The 22588-nt window shown below is 41.5% G+C and overlaps 2 protein-coding genes across 2 annotated transcripts; one reads left to right on the top strand and one right to left on the bottom strand.

Annotated features, from left to right (window-relative positions):
- Positions 1-1364: 1364 nt before the first annotated feature.
- Positions 1365-9792, top strand: LARP6 (La ribonucleoprotein 6, translational regulator). The gene is made up of 3 exons (XM_076348311.1): positions 1365-1602; positions 6395-6587; positions 7733-9792. The coding sequence occupies exons 1-3, from the start codon at positions 1367-1369 to the stop codon at positions 8804-8806; spliced, it is 1503 nt and encodes a 500-aa protein (XP_076204426.1). The 5' UTR covers positions 1365-1366; the 3' UTR covers positions 8807-9792.
- Positions 9793-12132: 2340 nt separating this feature from the next.
- MAPDA (N6-Methyl-AMP deaminase) lies at positions 12133-22555 on the bottom strand. Its single transcript, XM_076348312.1, has 10 exons — positions 22457-22555; positions 20594-20724; positions 20004-20064; positions 18566-18653; positions 17901-17982; positions 16991-17117; positions 16202-16282; positions 15044-15182; positions 14441-14541; positions 12133-13074 (listed from the first exon to the last, which is right to left on the bottom strand). The coding sequence occupies exons 1-10, from the start codon at positions 22514-22516 to the stop codon at positions 12883-12885; spliced, it is 1062 nt and encodes a 353-aa protein (XP_076204427.1). The 5' UTR covers positions 22517-22555; the 3' UTR covers positions 12133-12882.
- Between the last annotated feature and the right edge of the window lie 33 nt (positions 22556-22588).

Here is a 22588-nt window from a genome sequence, read left to right on the forward strand (position 1 = left end):
CAAACACAAAATCAGACCCACAATCCCTGTATGTATTCTCTCCTAGAAAGTGTATTTTGTGTTTGTATTTCTGCTCCCACTGAAATCAATAGCAAAGTGGTGCCCTACCCAAGTAATGCCCTATCCAAGACTTATTACAAAATGCTGTTCCATTAGCAGAGAAGTAGAGATTTGGTTAGTGATGCATGTAAGTGTATTTCATAAACAAAATATTTCATTGCTTAAGGCACGTTAAAAAATAAGCCAAACTCACTGAGGCAGAGCGGTAGTTCCATTATGTGTTCACGCCAGCAAATCTGACTCATGAGGACTGTCATAGTAATGAGAAGAACTGGCCCCAGAGTGCAGTCTCACTTTTTGCCAATCCAAATTTTTAAGAAGAAAACATGGAAGCAATACAGTAGAGTACAATTCAGATGAATTGTACAGACAAAAACAAGGATGCCACAAATGAGGTGGTGACTTAAAGATCCTACCTCCATTTAGGAGTTTGGGTTCGGATAGTATTGAAAGAAAGATCTTCTGTGACTGAAGAATGAATATTTACATGGTAAAATGAAATGCTTTAGATTCTAATCCTGAAAACATGAATGTTAATTTCATCTTAATAGCTGAAACAGTCCACTGAAATATAGTGCAATAGTCTTTTAAGTTCAAAATAAATCAATGCATGTTTCAGAAAAGGGGCCTCTGTATTTTAACAAGTTCTTATGGGGGAATGTTTTTATTGTTTAAGTACCATGCAGAATTACAGAGGAGTGCTCTACAAAAAAATAACATATATCCAATCATGTCCTTGTTCACTCGGTTTTCCTATTTCCAAATCTCATCCTCGGCATTTAAAACCGCACTTACCCCAGCGTAACCTTTTTGAATTTCTTAGAACGCAACGCCCTAGTCAGGACTCCGCAGCGCAGCCCCAAGGCTGTACAAGGAGATGAGAAGCTAGGACGTTGCTCTTTGGTGAGGAGCCAGTTGTTTTCTGTTGAAATAAAAGCAGTCCCAATTCAATCGTCAATGAGAAAGAAACTTTAACTGGCCGGCTGGCCCGGGGGCTTACAGCCGTCCCGGCGGGCCCCCGCGTTGGGGGCAGCATCGCTGGAGGAGGGACAGACCCTCCCGCTGCCGTGCCGGGGCCCGCCCGGGGGAGTGGAGCTGGCAGCGCCGCCCCAGCACCCCAGCTCGACCCCGCGCCGCCGCCGCCGCAGCGGGAGAGGAGAGGAGCGGAGAGGAGGGGAGGGGAGGGGAGGGGAGGGGAGGGGAGGGGAGGCGGGCGGCGGCTGTCGCAGCCCGGGGCATCGCTGCTGTCGCGGTGGCGGCGGGCTGAGCCCGGCCGGCGGCACGGCGCGCTCTGCCGCCGAGCGCCATGGCCCAGCGGCAGCCGGCCACCCCTGGGGGCCCCGAGGCGGCGGAGCCCGGGGCTGGGGCCGCCGGCCCGGAGCTGACGGCGGGGAGCGGCCCCGTGCAGATCCGAGTGGCTGTTCAGGCAGCCGCGGAGGAGGAAGAGGAGGACGAGGAGGAGGGCGGCGGCGCGCCGTGCCCGGCGGCGCGGGGCGGTGGCAGCTGCAGCGAGGAGGAGTCGGGGCGGTGCGGGCGCTCCAGGTGAGTCCGCTGGGGCGCGGGCCGCGCGGCGGCGGGGAAGGGAAGGGAAGGGAAGGGGTCTCGGCCGGCGCCCGTCTCTCCCTGTGGGCTTGGCTGTGCGGGGCGAGGAGCGGGACCGCCGCGGACACCCACGTAACGGTGCGGCCGCGGCTGATGCAACGCCGGCAGGGAGGGGTGGGAGACGCGGGAAACTCTCCAACGGGGACACCCGCCAGCCGCGGAACAGCTACCGGGCGGGGAGCTGCCCGCGGCGGCGGTGACTCCGCCCGGGCTGCATGTCCTCCCCCGAGGGAACTGCCGGGGCCAGGCTGCCTGCGGCTGCCCAGCGGGGCGGGCGCCGCAGCCCCGCCGTCGGTGCGGAGCGGGACGTGGCTTCCCCACAGCGAGAGGCGCCGAGCTGTGGTGCCCCCGACATTTCCATTTCACCGCCTTTTACAGAAAGGGTTTTCGTGTTGGTTGTTGTGTTTTTTTCTTTCCCCGTTTGGTTTTTATTCCGTAGAACCGTAGAGATTTTCTTCAATAGAATTAAGACATGGACAAGCAGACCTGTTCTATGGCTTTGGAAACAAGTTGACCAGACATGAAATCAAGACCAGTTTAAATGCAGAAGAAACTACCACTTTATAATCTACTTTACTGTTTGATAATGCCAATAGCGTTGTCTGTACTTAATGATAAGTTGCAGGAATTATTACTGATGCCTGAAGTTGCTTTGATGCCTACCAGAATCTCTTGTAAAAGGAACATCCAGGATTTTTGTGCCAGAAAACTACAGAGAGACAAAGCTCACTAATTGTAGTTCATCTTGTGTTCGTACTAAAGCTGCAGATGCAGTAATACATTCAATCACATAAAGATTTAGGTATAGTAGCATGAAATTCAGTGTTCTGTTCAAAGATCAGTTGTTTCTAATGGATTCTCCAACTTCATATCCTAGCACTGACTCAGAATGAACTGCAATGCATTATTTTAAGTTACAGAGGAGTAGTTGGGGAGGTGGAATTTTCTACAGCTGCCAAAGTTGTCAACTGTGCACTACAGAAACAGGAAGCAAGCATAGCTAGATGCCAGTAAAATGTTTAAACTGAGTTTACTTAGTCTTTCCACAATCATATGTGACTGTTGTATTTTTATAAATCAAATGTGTACAGCAGTCTACAGTGTTGCATTCCAATTAATGATTTCTTAAATTCAGAATATTTTTTACATTTGTTTTCTTTGGCAAAGTTACTTGTGTAAGAGCTTCTAGCCCTGGCCTAGACTAGAAAAAAGGGTGGTTATTTTTTCAAGTTTTGTAACGCATAATAGCTAACTCTTAAATGCCACTTATTTAATCCTCTACAGTAGGTGCTATCTTCAGAAATGTTTGCTGACAGTGCTGATGTATATTCAGTTCTTGTGGAGGTTGCCTTTTTGTAAATGGCCTCTTCCTGATCCAGGAAAGGCCAGAGGTATTGCCATGGAGAGAACTATAAAGGCCCTGCATCAAAAGTAGGTGAGTGGAGTTCACACATGCTTTTGCCATTTACGTGTAACCTTAGCTAAGGATTTACTTTCGGGAATGCAACATCTGATAGGAAACTATTTACCCAAACATTTGGAAAATTGTCAGTGATGGTCTAAAACTGCTGGGAATGAGCCATTTCACTCTCCAGCTAGGCTAGCAGACAATTTAGATTTTTTTCCTCAATTTCTAGATTTTATAACTTAAGAAATCAAAACCATTTCCTCATGGTCAAGATACCACAGTTCTTCAGGAGATCTCTGAGTATTTGTAACATTCAGTCCTCAGCCATTTAGCTGCCAGGTGCTTCAGAAAAATCTTCAGACTGTTGGTAACAAACAGGTGATTCTCCTATGCATAAAGTAAAGCTATTCTTCCTCAAGTTTATTTTGGATGCAAGACAGATACAGGAAGAATCTGAGCTTGAAAGGTGAATGTTTTTATTATGCTGTCAGTCCAAAATTTAATGTTTCACAATAGAAATTGAAATTTAATGATCGCTGCAGCCACGCGTCCCATTAGTAGGCACCCAGTACTGTATCCACTAGTTTTTGTTAACAGACCTGCACTGCCTTTCAGTGATTGTACTGTTGGAACATCACCTTAATGCTGTAAATTGTATTGCCACAGTGCTTATTAATACAATACCTTATTCTTTTTGAGACTCAGCAAAAACTTGTCAAAAGGTTAGACTCTATCCAGACAATTTAATATATTGTTTGTGAGTTTTGATATTTAAACCCCAAAATCTATTCTTTATGCAGATATGTTTAGTTTCTTGTGTGACTAATAGCCAGATGAGTCACCATGTTAAAAGGTTGTTTTTCAGTCTATCCTGTTTTGACAAGCATATCCGTCACAAAGCTCTGAATAAAGAAATAAGTAAAAGTTGTGAATAACTACTAGGCTTTTTTTTTTTGTCAATGTGGACTGACATTGATTTATCAACTACCTCTGTAGTAGAGTTGGTACCCTAGAAGTACTAGCAGTTGATCATTACTATGAATTAATATGGAGCTAGTTGCAAATTTCTGCATTTGCTGTAGGTGGAATTTCCATACAGTACTTAGTGAGGACTGTTGTAAGAGCCCTAAAGATTTTGTAAACGCTGAACCATCTGCCAAATGTAGAAATGGTGTATAGTTCAGACTGTGACCAATATTTAATTTAGAGAGGTGAAATGAGACCTATTTCACTCTGATTCAGTGTGTTAACGCTGTAAGTAAGGATGGTACTGGTCTTTGCAAACATGCAGTTCATTTTTATTTTTTCCCAAGCATGATGCTCCATTTTCTTTCCATCCAAACCTTCCACATACCTGCAAATGTCTGTACTAATAAATCCTCTAAAAAAACTATAAGCTCCATCCTGAATTGAAGGTAAGCTTTTCTTAGCAGAGTGTGGATATGTAAAAATGCTGAAATGGTCTAAGTTTCCTGTGCCCACACTAGTTCTGAATCGGTAGTGAATGAAAAATGAGAAGTAGTGCCATAAGGGAACATCATGAATGAAAAATAAAAACTTAACCTTGTTTTTTCTTCCTTCTGAAACCAGCGCCCACAGCTGGCCATTAAATGTTTTTTACTATCTTAATCATAACTTCATCTATTATCCTCTACTGGCATTGTCAAATAACTTAAATTCTTTTTCTCACTCTCTTGCTCTTGTCATTCCTTTGAACTGTACCCCATTAAGTGGCTAGGGAGATTTTAACAAGGAGACTAGGATTGTGTGAGTGAGTATCCATGTATATCTGATGTGTTGCCCTATCATTGGAAGAACCATAATAAGTAAATAAATCGTTAGCTTCAAAAAGCCAGGTCCCAGAGAACTGCCGTAACTTGTCACACCTAGGAGCGCGTTCCCTGTGCACAGCCCATTGACCTGAACAGTGTCTTCAGATACAGAGCAAGCACCTGCCAAGGCAGTGCTGCTGCCTGCGCCCAGGCATGGGCGGCATGCCAGTCAGCCTTACGATCACAGTCTCCAGTTCGTCTCTGGGACAGAACTGCCACAAGGCAAGGTGATTCAGTAGCCTGCAACCTCCCTGCCAGATTTCCCTCGGAGGACTCCAGTGTGCTGCCTGCTCCCTTGTTTAATGATTTCACAAGCTCTGCAAAAGCCATTTAAGACAATTTTGGGAAAATGTGTGGCTCCTCCTTTTTTGTTGCTGAGGTACATGGGAGACCAAAGTAATACATGATTTATAGGGTCTAAGGAGCTTACTGGGTGATTGTTTGTTTTTTTTTAACAGAAACTTTCATGATGGTCCCACAGCAAAACTAGACTGCTAACAGCTTTAAAAAAAAAAAGGCTCTGGCTTAAGATAGACTTGTGCATTATAGTTCTTAGAGCAACATCTATGGCTGTAGTCTGTGGGTGAACTATTTGCCTCAGTGCTAGATAACAATATAAATGGTTGTTTGTATTTCAGCAACAAACATGTTGCTGTAACTGTATGTGGGAAGAAGTTTATCTCAAATCCATGGTTGCAGTATCTTATTTTTTGGGATAGGATGCTCAGTAGTGCTCCATTTTGCACAGATACCTAGACAACGTGATGGGAGGGCCACGGAGGAAATGAGAGTAACTTCTTAGCAACCTGCGTATGTGTACATATACAGCTGTTCCTGAGGTACATGAGCTGCTACTGCACCAACGTCCTTAATCTGAAATGTACATACAGTTTAAGCCCCTTGGTAAACTGCTAGTTAAGTTACTCTGTCACTCTGGAAGTGACCTGTAAAAAGCACAGTAGTCCTGTCAGTCTTTCTTACTCCCGGGATACTGGCTCCTGCATTCATGCAGTGACGAGGCTTGATGAATCATGATTGTATCCAGTTAGAATATTCATTCACTGGTATGTGACACTACTCATGAAGCACATAAATGTCAAGCCTATGTTTAATAGCTTCATACTGAAAAATAAAACACTGTCACTGGAGGAGCTTCGTATAGCACCAAGTGCCTGTGCACCTGCCTGTCATGTTTTGGTGTAGGATTTGAGTTGGCAGAGTGTTTTCAAGATGCTAGTGTATATGTCTCATTCTACACTGAGATCAGCTTTTGGAATGAGCTCAGGAACTTGACTCCTTACACTGACTGGAAAGCTTCATCCTCTGAGCTGGCCTCCTGCCTCAGATGGATAGGGCGATGCCTGTTCAGTGCCTATGAATAAAGTAAGTTGGACTCAGCATTACGGTTATGCCTTTTCATTTTGAAAGATTATTTGAATCCACTAATACAAGATGAAGATCTGTTAATAAAATGATTTAACTTTTTTTCCAGTGGGGGGGAAAATGATGATGACTCTGACCAGAAATGGAAACCACCAGAAAATGACCTGATCCAGAAGTTAATAGCACAGATTGAATATTACTTCTCAGATGAGAACCTTGAGAAAGATGCCTTCCTTCTAAAGCATGTGAGAAGAAATAAGATGGGCTACGTCAGTGTTAAACTCCTCACTTCTTTTAAGAAGGTAAGCTAACTTCTTAAGACTTGAAGTGCCTTGTGTAAGCCTGATGAATCTAAAAACATTAGGAGAGATTAGATGAAAATAAATTACTTTGTAGAGGCAGTTTTACAGCCTCCCTCTTTATCTGCCTCTCTCAGGGGTTGATTCAGTTTTGATGTGACAGTTAGGTTTGTTCTCATCCAGAACTTCAATTGCTGAACTCGTTCATGATTGGCTAGGGAAATCATAGGCTTTTAAGCAACTACACTTTTATATTATCATTCTGGGAGACAGTAGGGCATCATAAATAGGACATTGGATAAAATTCATTTCTAGATCAGCTACTCATGAGTAGCTAAGTAATGCCGGTAAAGTTACTTTCTTGTCTCTGAGAAGGGATGGTGAATCTGACCTTTGCAAATGTATGGAGATCCAAAAATTAAGAGTAGTAGAAAGTATCTGGGAACTGAAGTCCCTTAAAGGTCAGGTGTTTTCTTCTCTTTTTTCTTTCTTTTTTTTTTTTACATTAGGAACTCCTATGTAAATATGTGTATGTAACTGATTTCTAAAGTTACATTAGAAACACTTTGTCAAGACTGTAAATCTGACAGTTTTGCAGAGCTATTCAGTCTAGAAGTTAAGGCACTCCCAGTTTCTTCAGACCACTTCAAACAGATTATACCAGTAACAGATAAACCCTTAAAAACACTCCTTGGAAATGGAGAAGTTTGGGGTTTTCTTTAACTGAGTTTTTTGAGAGAGGAAAAATCAGTTCAATAAAATGAAGTCCTAAACTTGGCGAAACTACTTATTTGGCAAATTTAACAAAATAAACCCCACAGAACATGCATTTTGGTCATGGTTCAGACCTAGATATGGAATGACCGAATATCACTTGAGCAGGCTTTAAGATAAAGTAATGATTTTCAGTTTGAGGTTTAGCGTCAGTTCCTATTTTCAGTAGATTGACCAGGACCTGAGCTTTACAGGCGCTCAACTGATGCCCATTATAGCAGGAAAACTGTTTACTTTTTCACTCAAGTCTGTTACATGAAACTTAAATCCAGGTTTCTGTTTGTAAACTGGAGCCTGCATCTGCCTTATGCTTTCTGTAATTAGTTTGAGTGGGTTTGATCAGTTGTGCTGCTTAACCTGTGTCTGTCTTCAAGGTGAAACACCTCACCCGTGACTGGAGAACCACAGCCTATGCACTGAAGTACTCGGACACTCTCGAGCTCAATGATGATAACAGAAAGGTTAGAAGAAATACTCCTGTTCCAGTGTTTCCAAGTGAAAACCTCCCTACCAGGATGTTACTGGTGTACGATATCCACATGATTTCTGAGCTGCAGGCTCTTAACAAACAACAAGAAAATGGATGCATGCAAGAAAGGATAATGGAGCATCTCCTCAAAGCCTTTGTAACTTTCGGTGTAATTTCATCAGTTCGTATTCTCAAGCCTGGTAGGGATCTACCACCCGATATCAGGAGGGTCAGCAGTCGGTACACCCAACTGGGAACTCAGGAATGTGCAATTATAGAATTTGAAGAAGTAGATGCTGCCATACGTGCTCATGACTTCATGTGTGCTGAAAAGAAAGAGACCGGCATGAAAGTTGTCCTAATAGGCGTGAAACCTCCGAAGAAAAAAGTTCCCAAAGACAAGAACCGTGACGAAGATACCAGCAAGAGTCTTAAGAAGGCTAGATCCCTTAATAAGAGAGTTGAGGAACTTCAGTTTGCTGGTGATGAATCTTCAGCAAATAGCTCTTCTGACCCAGAGAGTAATCCTACATCACCATTGTCAGGACGCAAAAGTACTGCAACAAATACTATGAGTAATTTGAGCCCCATCATTCACCCAAACAACCATTTGAGTCCTAATGTGTCACCCAGATCAAGTCCTTGGAACAGTCCATCTTCACTAAGAAAAGTAACCAAAAAGTCTCCGCTGGCTGAAGACGGCAAGCTTAACTCAAGCACTAGCCCTGAAATTCCAAGGAAATGTACAGATTATTCCTCGGATAGCAGTATCACTCCTTCTGGTAGCCCCTGGGTACAGAGAAGAAAAGCTCAAACTGTAACACAAGAGAAGAGTCCCGTCAGTAGCCCCATGTTAGCTCGGAAAATACAAAATGCAGACGGTCTGCCTGTAGGGGTGCTGCGGCTGCCTAAAGGTCCTGATGGCACTAAAGGATTCCACAATGGATGTGAAAGAAGGAAGACTACCAAGAATGAATAAATCATTCTTTAAAAACAATTTCACAAGTCAGTCAACTGCTTTTGTTTAAGCCTGGTGAAAAATGGTCACTTGAGTGACTGAGTTAAGTCAGTATTTAATTTTAAAAGATTTTGTATTCATCTAGAGACTTTATCATTTGTATATTCACTTCACAGAATCACAGAATAGCTGAGGTTGGAAGGCATCTCTGGAGATTGTCCAGTCCACCTCCTTTGCTCAAGCAGGGTCCACTACAGCAGGTCACTTCGGGTTTTGAATGTCTGCAAGGATAGAGACTCCCCAGCACGTCTGGGCAGTGTGTTCCCATGTTCAACCATCCACACAGTAAAAAGCGTTTCCTTACATTCAGGTGGAATTTTCTGTGTTTCGGCTTGTGCCCCTTGTCCTGTTACTGGGTATCACTGAGAAGAGCCTACCTCCATCTTCTCTACTCCTTCCCGTCAGATACTTAAAAACATTGATGAGATCCGCCCCCTGAGCCTTCTCTTTGCCAGCCTAAACAGCCCCGGGTCTCTAGGCCTCTCATATGAGAGATGCTCCAGTCTCTTAATCATCTTATGCACTTACCTAATGCAATGCCCTTACCTGCCCTTTTTTTTTTTTTTTTTTTAAAATGTATTAGTTTGAAACAGGCATATAAATCATTCATGTAACTACATTATTTGCAAAGCTATGATCCTGAAGAGCAGTGTGTAAGTACTTACAGTTTAGCGGTTGTATTGCAATAAGCTGTGGTATGCTACCAGCCTAATCATAAGGAATAGAGGTTTTCAAGACTTTGCGTTTGTCTCAAAAGGAACTCTGAGAAACTTATGCTACAGTGAGCAGTTGCTCTCTGCTTGCATACATCTCCAAAGACAATATTGTTTAGTAGGACCAAAGCGTGTATTTTCATGTGATGTGAATAAAGACTCTGCGCATTGAAGACTGTTCTGTAAGTGTTATCTCATATAATCAGATGGAAATAAACAAAAACAGTAACTCCATCTAGCTCTATTTTGTTTACTTGAAAAATAAGTTGAGCTGCACCTGAATGGATACTTGAGAAACCTCATCTCAGACCATACGAAATTCTAGAAATAGTTACTCGGAATTTCCACTGCATTCGGGGTGGGGTGGGGGGGGAAGGTCCTCTGCCCCATTAATGACGGTTACTTCAGTGGTGATGCTTTACTCTGGCTGTATGGCAGTCATTTTTATACAATATTATAAACTAAGCAATGGTTATCTCACCGTTAACTCCTAATTTAACAAGCAGGCTCAGCGAGAAGCACTTAAATTAAAATTATATAATCTATATAATCCTACCTGAAGCCAAAGGAGGAACCTCTGCCGTTTTACTTGTAGAAGTTATACTCCTGAAAAATAGCCCAGCGATAGTAAGAAGGTAAGGTTTCAGCTTCTAATGTACAACTTGGGAACGGTGCACGACAACGTTCTGATCAGATGATGCGTCTTCATTCCAAAACTTCTCCCCGTCCTTTCCAACTTTCATTTCCACTCCAAGCATAACCCTTCCGCAGTGTAAAGAACTGCGGTAACACGCGGTTAGAAACCACTATACAGAAATCCCCCGGTTCTGTGTATCATTCTTTAGCCGCCAAATGTATTCCTGGTTCTTTTACTTCACACAAATGGAATCCTCCAAGTTACCCCCCGACTTCCGTTGCCAGCCGAGACACTATAAAGACTGTGAAACGCAGAGTGCTGTGTTGGTTTGTTTAAATCGGCAGCGTGTCTGCAAGTACCTAAGTGACAGGGTAAGTACACAGTCTTCAGAAGAGTGTCTCGGTAACGCTAGAGTACGTAACAGCACTGTTGCACTATGTATCCAGAACACTGTTGTTTCATTAACAATCACGGAAGGTTTTTTTTTAATTGTAAAACTATGCAGCATCTACGTGTTGTCACGTACCAAACTGCCTGGGGGCAGTACTACAACTGATGCAAGGCAGTATTTTGAAGACACACAGAAGTCAATTAGATGGAAATATTGAGAACTATATGTAACGGTCCGTAATGTTAAAAATCTCTAAATCACTGTATGCTTGCAGGAAAAAAAAGTTAGTTGAAAATAGCAGCATTTACCAGGGCTGTGCTCTGAATGAACACGTCTACATGTCACATGCAACATCTAAACCTTAAAAATCAAACTCACCTCTGTGTAACACTACCAGTTTGAAACTAAAAATCTCATCAGACACCAATTATGAGTCTTGCTTTGCTTTAGAAAGTTTTAGGCTTGACAGATAACATGAACACTGAGGATGATCCCTTAGTAAATAAACAGGAAGTCGACAGTTTTTCGTCGCTAATAAACCAAATACTATGTTATTGAAGAGTTATTACAAGGCCATAACCTGTAAAATTATTGTAAAACTTATTTTACAAGAGAACGCCCGCTTATCCTGAGACTAAGATATACGTAACTGTAACATTCCAGAAAGCTGCTCAACCTGTCTTTAGAGAGCTTTTCAATAAGAAAGGAAAAAGAATACATTTACCGTAGTCATCATTTTTGTAGAAAGAAAATACAGACAAACTTGATCAAACAGCTAGTGATAATGTAACTTGATCAAACAACAAAAGATGATGTGATCAGTGGAACTATTTGGAAAGTACTTTAAAGTACTGTTTATAAATAAAAAGTCAGCATGAGGTCTTATTCTGAGTTCAGATAAGAATATATAGAACCACAGTTCTGCTTCACATAATTTTTCCCCGTCTCCAAAAGGAGTGTTTTCTGCCTGGAAAACGTTCCGTGCAAACCTCAGGTAGCCACACAGACGTATCAACTGCTTTGCTATCCTGCCCTCCAGCTTTTTTTTTTTCCCTTTTCATTTCTTATTCCCACTTTGGAGCCAGAACAACTACTTTACACTGATTTTATTAAAAAAAAGACCAAAACACAAGTCATGAACAGCTTTTGTACCACTGTATTTATATTCAGTATTCCTTGTAGAGCCCAGAATGTTTGCTTGTTTAATTAATCAATGTAAAAATATTCTAGGTATGAAATACCTTCTCTCTGGATACTTCCTACACTAGCTAGCAATATCTAGTATTAGATGCTGTTGCATGTGTATGTTCATCTCTATTTTGATATCTCGGTATCAAAATATCCATGCACATGCATAGAGACGGGTGGAGTGAACCCTGTCACTGCCTGAAGCACGGAGCACCCTCTGGGGTCAGAACAGAAGCGGTGCCGCTCACAGACAGCGAGTCTGCTCCGGAGACTCGCACTTACCAAATCCTGCAGCAGCTTACACGTGCTTCGCTTCTGTAGATCTCAAACACACAGGCACGCACACCTGAAGCAGTGGTTTGGGAAACATGGAGGTTGAAGCTATTTTTATTGCTTTTTTTAAAGAAACAAACAGCAATTCCAAAAAGCATTTCAAGAATTGGACCATTTCCCCCAGGTAGCTCACAATTTGCTAAGGCATTCAAGATTCCTAACTTTGTCTAAGGACTACCAGTGCCGAGTGCATCAATAGGCACCACCACATACGCTGCACAATCCACAGCACGCTTCAGTCATACGTGTACGCCAATAAAAACATGCAATACTTAATTCCTTTGAGACAATTATTTCATTCTCCCCGAGTTTGTTTCTGTCTTCACATTCAATCAATTGCTCAAAACCTCTGTTTAAAAACCAACAGAAAACCCAAATCTACACACCGTACATACAAAGTGCTTGGCGTAAGGTTGCCAACAGAGACATGTTAAACCCTAATGCTGTGCCTTTATTTTGTTCTGACTCTCAAATGTTTGTAGTATGATGACATATTTCAACTAAGTATTTTTAAAAAAATGTCGTATCAACTGGAGAGAAACGACGTGACGACACATTTGGAATTTTAGTCGCTGGTTGAGCGCCCTTCCCAACTACAGAAAAACATTTATTTCTGTCCCCACTAACAAAGGACACATTCCTGTCGTCTTCATTTTGCACAGGCACACTTTATGGGCTGGATTTATAAACCTGAAGTCTGAAAAAAGCCAGGGACTTCAATAAAAAATGCTTATTAACTAAGCTAACACAGCCAAGCTGTTTAGAACAAGTCTGATTAATCAAACAGAGTTGGCTTCAGTTTACACCACTGTTCCCTTAGCTTTGATTTTAATACGCTTGAAGCAAAGATATAGTTGATTGATTCATAGGAAAGATCCCACATCTGTGATCGAGTCAGGTTAAATGTTTTTGCAACCAGCTCATATTCTTGCGATAGATCTGTTGCAAAGACGCCTTTATCATCAGTCTGGAGTTAAATTGAAAGAAAAGAAAGAAAAAGTTTAAATTAGTTCCTCTACATCAAAAAGGGGTTTTTCTACACATTACAAACCAGTTTTATCTTGCTGTTGCACGGTTTATTCCACGGTTCTTTCATCTGTTGGTCATTACTTCATACTTTATTTGCCCTATTTTCACTCAAAATTAATAAATTATTCAAACATACAAGAAAACTTCTTAAAGTGATGGCACAATTTATCCAGAAAATAGGTTTTCCTATTAAAATGGCTAGAAAGATGGCTATTAAATGATGCATACATGTAAGCTATGTCAGTATGCACACATCTCCTTACTGCTCTTTTCCCTTCCCTCAGACCTGGGAACTAGAGCATACTCCGTATTCCTACATCTTCAGGGAGGAAACCGTCTCACGCTCCACGCTTGGTGTCAGCTAGGACAATTTCTGGATACTGACTGAAGTACTAGGCAAGCATCAAAACCACATGATCGAAAGCCACTGAAAGATTATTCATCTAAAAGGAGCGAGTTAGCATTATGTCAGAGTTAATGAGATTACCCATCCCTAACTCACAGTCCTTGTGTCCCCACAGAGAAGAGTGCTGACTATATCCTGTTAAACTTAAGACACTGTAGTATCTCCTTCTTCTACTACTCTTGTTTTTGTAGGCTTTTATGGGTAAACTGCTTTCTTACGTGACTTCAGTAGTTATCTAGACTCTTCACAATTGAAAATCTCAGAAATAATCTCTAATCGTGAATTATTTTTTACCTAATACAACAGAGTTCAAACTCAGTAATAAATACTTTATACAATAAAGGATGGAGGCTTATTTGAATAATAAGCACAATGCTCTAATATATATACACACACTTGGACAATGCTACAAATTATAGGGGTTAAACCAACAGGATGATGGTAAAATCCTACCAATGCCAGCAAAAGTACCTGGCACCTCGACAAATATTTAAGGACCTTAATTAGCTGTCAAGAGAACTCAAGAACTCTCATCCAACACGGTAAATAGCCAGGCAAGCACAAGCTTAAATGCAAGCATTGGACCAGTGTGTTTAAGAGAAATCTGTCAGCGTGCAAACAGTTACGAGGTTTGCACAGCAAACACAGCTGATCATTTTATCTATACAGAAGAAAAGGTCTTGCTTTACAATAAACCCAAGAGAAATACTAAAAATTTCCATTTGTATTACAAGCATTTCTCAGACAGAACATTATGATTTCCTACAAGCAGATGATTTGCTGCAAGGTCAGAACTGGTTAGTAAGTCAGCTCTGATCCATAAAAGGAGATATACTTCTCCAATTTCACACTAGTTTGGCCCTTTGCCTAAATACGTGGTTAAAATTGAAAAACTTACACAGAGCACTGCAGGGTGGCCCATGCTGTACCAGTATCCAAAATGGTGTTTGTCACAGGAAGGCACCGTCTGAGTTTTGATGTTTGATGTCATGCAAAGTTCTAAGGAAAAAAAAGAAGAAACGAGTATATATATCAAAACAAAAGACTTGCAATGCTTTTGACACATTAATCAACTTATTTCTGCTCCTGAATGAAAATTAAAATCAGCCATTGTTGTTTCCTTGATTTTCTATGCTTCAAATATTTGGTAATATGCTCTGAGGGAAGTTTGGTAATCAATTTCTTCTTAACTACTGGTTGGGTATAAAATCTAGGGAGCTTGCAAACCAGATAGAGAAACACCACGCAGCCTTGCACAGTAAGTAGAAGTTATAGTTTAGTTTTGTTGTCATCCGAGACATCAATTGTTGTCTGCTGCCACAAATATGTCAAACGCAAAAGCGTTACCAGTGCACCTTTATAGGCTATTCTCTCACCTACGCTGCCACGTTTTTCTAAGTCACCTCTGGTCAAAGACAAATCAGAGTTCCTAGATCAGCAGTACGTATGATATTCTGAAATCTAGAGATCACCAAGTAATTTTCTTAACTTTTTTTCTTACCAATAGGTATATGATTCTGTCGAACAAGTGGCACTAACTCTTCTGAACCTGTTGTTGCAGAGTTGAGAAATGTTCCATGTCCAATTCTGTCAGGAGGCAGGCCCAGGAGAATTTTGGTTTCCTCTTCTTGATTTGGAATCTAGAGAGGATATATTTTACATTCTGTCAAGGCAGCATAAAACAGCACATTAAATAATTACAATGGACTTCAAGTTCTGTTTTCACAGCATATCTTACCCAAAAGAAAGTGTTAGTGAGACTAAATATCTGCATTACTACCCTGTAAAGAAAGAAGTAGTGCATGAAAGTGACTCTCAACTTGGAATTACAAACCGAAGAAGCCATAATCCTAAACTGGTATGTGAAAACAGATGATCGCTCTTTGCAGTTCTGAAGTACTTTCAGTTGGAGGCCTCAAATCAGCTTTGTATGCTTCCGTTTCAAAACTACCCTGTCAAGACGATCTTTAACACTTGTTTTACACAGGGATTAAAAAAATGGCGCCTGAAGAACTTAAACTGCAAGAGGCCAAAACCAACCAAACAAACAAAAAGAAAGAAACAAAACCGAAAGACCACTGAGACATTAAGAAATACATTTTCAGAGAAGCATGCAGGAATATCCTGCAAAAGCCTCCTTAATGAAATAGAAACAAGTATAAACAGGCCTGTGACATCATGTATCATGCTTAATTTCCTGAAGGAATAAAAGTATTTTCAGCATTTATCAGACTTGTCAGAGTAAACTTCAGCTACCACTTCAACAGATTGTACGGAGCAGCCCAACTCTTTCTACTGATACAAGCAGAGCTAACAGAACTCCTCATGAAAATGTGCGAATTTTAGTATACATGACTTCTGACAAATACCAGGAAGAAAACAGTGGATTTCTTGCAATATTACTAATTTTCAAATTCACACCTAACCCTCCAATAGATATAGTACAGTAAGAAATAAATTGACAGTTCTGATTCAGAACAGATTGTTGAAGATTTCTCCTTGTTTTCTTCTCTCGTCAAAACACCCCAAAGCATTACTACTTTGGCCTGAGAAGTTCAAAACGCACAGAAGTTAATTTTAGTTTCATCAAGTTTTTTATAAAATGGGAATTACAGAGAAGGACCAAAATAAAGAAAACCAAACTAAAGAAAACTTTTACCTCTGAAAGATGCAATGCCAGCTTTAGACCTGCTTTTTTTGCTTCTGAGAGCGGTTCCAAAAAATCTTGACCATGTCCTGCCTTGAAGACAGAAACACATCACCATTCTACAGCTTGTTTTACAAAACTCCTCCTATTACAATAATTAAGAAGTCTAGCGATACCAAAATACTTAATTCAAATACAGTTACACTGAATTATTTTTCTTTTCTCATTACTTCAGTTTTGAATGCAACAAGTCACATAAAGTTCTGCTATATGGGCACAATTTAGACAAACTGGTCAAATGTCAGTAGTTCAGATGATGCCCAACGCTGACGAGGCAACTGTCTTGATTTTGATACCCTTTCTACAACTATCACTTAGAACTATTTCATTTCAACTTGACAGCTATCCTCAAATGTTTATTTTTGCTTTCTGAATACGCAATAAGCATTTGGTGCATCTAAACAAAGTTTAAACTAGTGTCAACTTGCAATATTGTTTAACTTGCCTCAACCCAGTCAATCTGACTGGGACAATTTAGTAACAGACGCTTCCCAGATAAACACTACTTTTCAGTGGCTCTTTTTTCAGTGCCATATATTAATCTGTTGATTCTTTGTTAGAGTATCTGTCCCTTACAGCAACAGGGATTAACCTGGTATCGAGATTACGAGCAATCCATTCAAACTAGCAACACATATAAGACAAAAACTTGTAAGAACAAAGTATGATTAGAACTGCTTGCCGTTACACAACATTACACATTTATCTTCAAGAACAGACCAAAATAAAACAAAAACTTACGGTGGGATCACCACTGAGGTCAAGTCCTACTACAACCCCATCAGTGGAAAGAAGGAACTCTTCAGCAAGTTTAACAGTCTGCTTAGCAACTGCCGGGCCACCTTTTCTATTTATTGCTATTAACAACCTAGGATAGAAATGTACGTATTAAGTTAAATACAAGCTATAATATCAGGAGACCAACAAATCTGATGCCAACAAAAATGGCACTTCACATCCTTCACGGCTGAGTATAAAGAGTATTTGTATAGGAAACTGTTCAAGGAACGAAGGCACCAAAGTGCAGAGGGACACAAATTAGACATATACGTTAGCCTGTGAAATGCAATAGCCACGGTGAGAGGGAGGGCAGGGAACAATACATTGCTCATTTGCTGCCTGCAGTATCAGGCGAGCAACCTCTCAGAGGTGCACACATGAAGAATGAGAATTCTTCAGCCTCCACTAATAAATCTAACAAGGGTTGCTACTGACAGTATGAAAGACAGGCAAGCAGACTGCCTCCAAGCAACCACTGACACCTTCTGAAACTTTCCTGCTGGAAGGGCCACCGCTCCTTTACAGCAGGTTGCTTGTACAGCTAATCAAGCAAAATCTTTGCAATGAATCTAGGCTGTGAAAAAGGAGTCTTTAGTGCAATTTCCATCAAAAACACTGCTTCTCCTGAAAACGTCGCAGGGAATGGACAGTCTTAGAGCCGAAAAGCTTTACCCAGCTTCATTCTCTATGAGTGAAAAGGAAGATAAAAATTCAGGTTTCCGTATGAATTACCTGTTTCCGTTCCATGTAATCTAGTTTAAGCACAATTTTCTTTCCTACACTGATGGTTTGTAAACCTCTCCACAAACCATGACCGAGCATCAGACTACACAAAACCTTGAAACAGAGGTACTCCATGTGCTTTATTTACCTTACATCTATATCCAAGCCTTCTTCTTTACACTGCTTTATACCCTCAAGTACAGTTTCAACATACATCCTTTTGGTCATACCTACAAACACATGTACACATTTGGAATAAACATATTTGAATTAATTTTATTGTGTTGCAGACCCAGCTCTCTAGCCTCCTAACTTTCATTTTGCACCTATGATTTTAGTCCATAGTCTTCTAATCTATATAGTTCTAATTCTGTTTACAAATATGGCTTTACTTTGAAGCATACATTTGAATTAAGCCTCCTCCCAAGCACCTGGAAGAAAGACAATAACTTAGTGTGAACCAGAGTAGCAACAGGACTTCTCTTATCTGTTTCTATTAAACCACATCTAAAAGAAAATTAAAAAATGAAGTAGCGAAAATTACATCAGCTATTACAAATATTAGCAGACTCAGATATCATACTAAAGCGAATAACCCAAATTCTTGGGTAGCAGAGTTATAACCAACACATTTTTGTCCTCGAAAATCTAACAGTAAAGTGTTATGTTTTTACATGGTTAAATCTTTGCTTTTATATTTAAAATATATTTTTATTGAACCAACTAAATTTGACTTTACTTGTTATTAACATAGTCTTAACTAAGTTTTATAGCACATCAAACTTACAAATTAAAACCCAGAACAGGCTGTACCTGTGGACTTTTCTTCTCTAGGAGTGCTCCTCAATTCCAGATACTTGACACCATCATCAGCAAATTCTTTAATAACATCTTTAGTTATCTGATTAAGAAACAGTGTATTCAACATCATGAAAGTAATGCTTATAATCAGTTATATTTTCTCTTCGAAAGAAAGGAAAATATTTCTTCCTTATCTCTTCCTTAAAAGACCTGGCTATCTTCTGGTGTGAAACACTTGCAAATTTTCAGGCCCTATGTGTTTTTAGCACTCTCCATCTCTGGAAATACTACCCCACAGAGGGTACCTTCAGTTCCCTCAGTGATACTAAAGAGAGTTAGGACAAATGAGAATTTCCTTGTCTGAGCAAGAATACCCCTCAACTGGTGCAGTGATAACTCCTTTCACAGCTACTGGACCTTTCCGTAAGTTTAACAGGCTGCCTAAAAGCTCCTTTACAGGAGGAAAGAAGAGGACACTTGTCCTGGTTTCAGCTGGGACAGAGTTAATTTCCTCCCTAGTAGCGGGTACAGTGCTGTGTTTTGGATTTAGGATGAGAATGATGTTGATAACACACTGATGTGTTAGTTGTTGCTAAGCAGTGCTTGCACTAGTCAAGGACTTTTCAGCTTCTCATGCCCTGCCAGCAAGAAGCTGGGAGGGGGCGCAGCCAGGACAGCTGACCCCAACTGCCCAAAGGGACATTCCATACCATGTGACGTCATGCTCAGTACATAAACTGGGGGGAGTTGGCCAGGGAGGTGACCGCTGCTCGGGAACTGGCTGGGCATCGGTCGGTGGGTGGTGAGCAATTGCATTGTGCATCACTTATTTTGTATATTCTTTTGTCATCATCATTATTATATTTCCCCTTCCTTTTCTGTCCTATTAAACTGTCTTTATCTCAACCCACGACTTTTACTTTTTTTTTTTCCCCCGATTCTCTCCCCCATCCCACTGGCAGGGGCGGGAGTGAGCAAAAGGCTGTGTGGTGTTTAGCTGCCTGCCGGGTTAAACCACAACACCACTTTCTTCTCCCTATTTTGATCACACATCAGTCCTCCTTGACAGTTTTGTAATCTGAGGTGAACAAAGGGTAATTCTAGTTCTGTAGTTTTGGTACGTAACGAACCGAAGAAGAAACAGGAGACTAGGGTAAATCAAAGCTTTGGTGACAATGAACAGACATCACGTTTTTAAGACATTATCAATCCAAGCATCTGAGTGGTCATAATGACCACCATATTGGAAGCTCATTGCTTTCACAAAAATTAAATGTAAAAGTTACATAAAATCCCGTGTTTCTAAATTAACGTGTTTTACAATAACAATTCTGACCTCCAGTTGAAGGGACCATTGCTGATAGGTACTTGGAACCCAATGCTATTAATCCAACTAATTTTGACCGTGCGTATTGCTTGCTTGTTTTAAGCGGACTTTTAATTAACCTACCAGTAAAATATCTTCAGTCCTAGTGGTAATCTGATAGATGATCTGAAACATCTGAAAACATCTAAAATAAAAAGTTAAAAAATTGGATAAATGAACAGTAAAATGAGTACTCAAAAAAAAAATCTACACTTTGAAAACATGTACTCACTATGCTCAATTAACCAGCTTGTAGCTTAAAACACAAAGACCATCTGAACGGCAATTTCTGATTTTAGATGCTAACAATGCATTTGCAACAGAAATTATTGTTATTATTACCACAAAGCTTTTTAAAGCACAAACAAAAACATTAAGTTTCCAAAAAAGGAAACTATACGAGTCAATTCTCTCTGAAGAGCATATACTACAAGTGAAAATTTTCAATCCTTTAAGAAAGGAATTAATCAACACGGGATTTCCATTTAGTTTGCAAACATCTAAGAAGTTATTCTACAGATACAAGTAGCAAAAAAACCTAACAGATTGTACTGTAACTAAACCTTGAAAATGCATTTCCTGCAGTCAGTGCATAAGGCCATACATTTCTCTGTTTTGAACTTAATTAACAGACACTCGGTAAATGTCCATCTCTCACACACGCGTATACTCACTCATCTAAGGTTCGTTTCTTTCCTTTGTCAATCACAGTCATTCCGTTCTGGATTTGGAGGTACGGCTTCTGGGCCATAAGCTTCTTCATAGTGGCAGAACTGATACAGCCGTTCAAATGAGCGTGAAGCTCCTGGGAAAAAAAGAAAAATCCTATGGATTTGTGTCCGGTGAAAAGGATGGCTTCTACACCTTGTTTGTATTACTGTTCTTGCATCCTACGTTATTGTTTCATTCTGAGTTTGAAAATAAAATAACAGTTATCTCTGTGTTTGGCTAATAATTGCCTCCCCATGCTTTTGCATGCACTGGTTCAACTGAGACTGTCCTATTTGTTCCTTCTCACTTGGTGGCTGTTGTTAGCATTGATCTCAGTGGGAGCACAGCCGGCTCAGGAAAACGGGCTCTCCAGCTCATTGTTGGAGTGGTGCAATTCAAGGTGAGGAGGAAGCGAACGGCTGCCTCGGGGTTAAGAAAAGTATAACAAGGATTCAAAGAACTCTTCCCCCATCCACTGCAAGTTACACGTATGTGTACGCTGTTCGAAAACAGCAACACTTGGATATCCACTCACCTTTCCTTTTTTCATGCTTTGAAGTTTTAACTCACACCAGAAATCCAGCAAGATGCTACCTCTGCCCATTAACAGCAACTGGAGTAACTGCCCTCCTTTGCCCGAGACTGCTTTCTGCCTGACTTCTCTTGACAACCTGCCTTTGGGGTCCAAACCTATGATCCTCAGCTCCGCTCTTCACTTCACCTTTGCTCCTTCTTATGATCTCTTGGCTCCTGACATATGGAACAGGTCCCTAGTGCCCTCCCAACTCATTCAAAATGTATCTGCAAAGCATCTGCTTTGTTTACCTACCCTCTCGCCCCCTTGGAACGCATCCCTTCTCCCTAGGAAAAGAAAAATTGGAGAAATACTTCTTCAAGCCTTCGATTGGAAAACGAGTTGAAATTGTTAACTCCTTCAAGATTTAATTATTTTAGTTTTGTGAAGTATTATATTTCAGATTCCTATTTTAAAGTATTAAGTCCACAAGTAGAGGAAAAGGGGTCAGATTATCTTAAACTGTGAAGGTGCACAACTCCAACTAAACACCAGGAGCTACGGCTGCTTACCACTTCTGGAAATCTAGCCAGATACATACAACTACTACTACATCAAATTTTTCACAGTCTTACAAGTCAAGTACCTCACAGAATTCAGTTAGACATTAAACGTAAACCCTGAAAAACATCTTATTGAAAAGGAGCCTGAGAATACAAGGACGGTGTGATTTGATGTGGTTTTGATTGTGCACCTGTGCATTTACTGTATGAGCTCTCCGCTGGAGTACGTGCCATTTGCTGTTTTGCAAGTCCGGAACGGTAACACCGATAAAAACGCAGTAACGCGTACCAAACGACAGCACAGATACGCTAAAAGTAAGGCACACCCTTCGGGACACGGGGAAAAAGAAGTGTTATCTGAGACAGGCTTCTTGGGCTAGCCTGGGCAAAAGGCAAAACAGGACAAAAAAAGAAAATAAAGATCATGCTCAATTGATTTAACTGGAAGAAGATTAGACACCAGGAACCGCAAACAAGCTGGACAGGCAGGCACCCACCGCCTTCTCCTGCGGGATGAAGGACCTCGGAAAAAGCGCGCGTTGGGTAAAACCCCCGAGAGCACAGCAGCCGCCTGCCCGCCGTGCTGCCAGCTCCAGCGCCAGCCCCTCAGCCCCCCGCTCCCGCGAGCAGCGCCCGCGGCCGCCCGCCGCAGCCGGGGCCCCGCACCTGAGGGACGGGCAGGGCCCCGGCCGCCGTCGGCTGCTCCACCGCAGCGCCCCCGCCGAGCCCCCGCCGCCCGCGGCGCTCACCACTTTGGGCAGCTGGCGGTAGAAGCGCAGGTCCCGCTCCCTCTCCCGCTCCGCCGCCATGACGGCGCCTGTGCCGGCGGAGGGCGGGCCGCGGCCGGTGTCACGGCAGCGGCGACGGCACCGCCCCCCGGG

Source organism: Aptenodytes patagonicus, chromosome 10 (genome assembly GCF_965638725.1).
Source record: "Aptenodytes patagonicus chromosome 10, bAptPat1.pri.cur, whole genome shotgun sequence".
Classification (NCBI taxonomy): domain Eukaryota; kingdom Metazoa; phylum Chordata; class Aves; order Sphenisciformes; family Spheniscidae; genus Aptenodytes; species Aptenodytes patagonicus.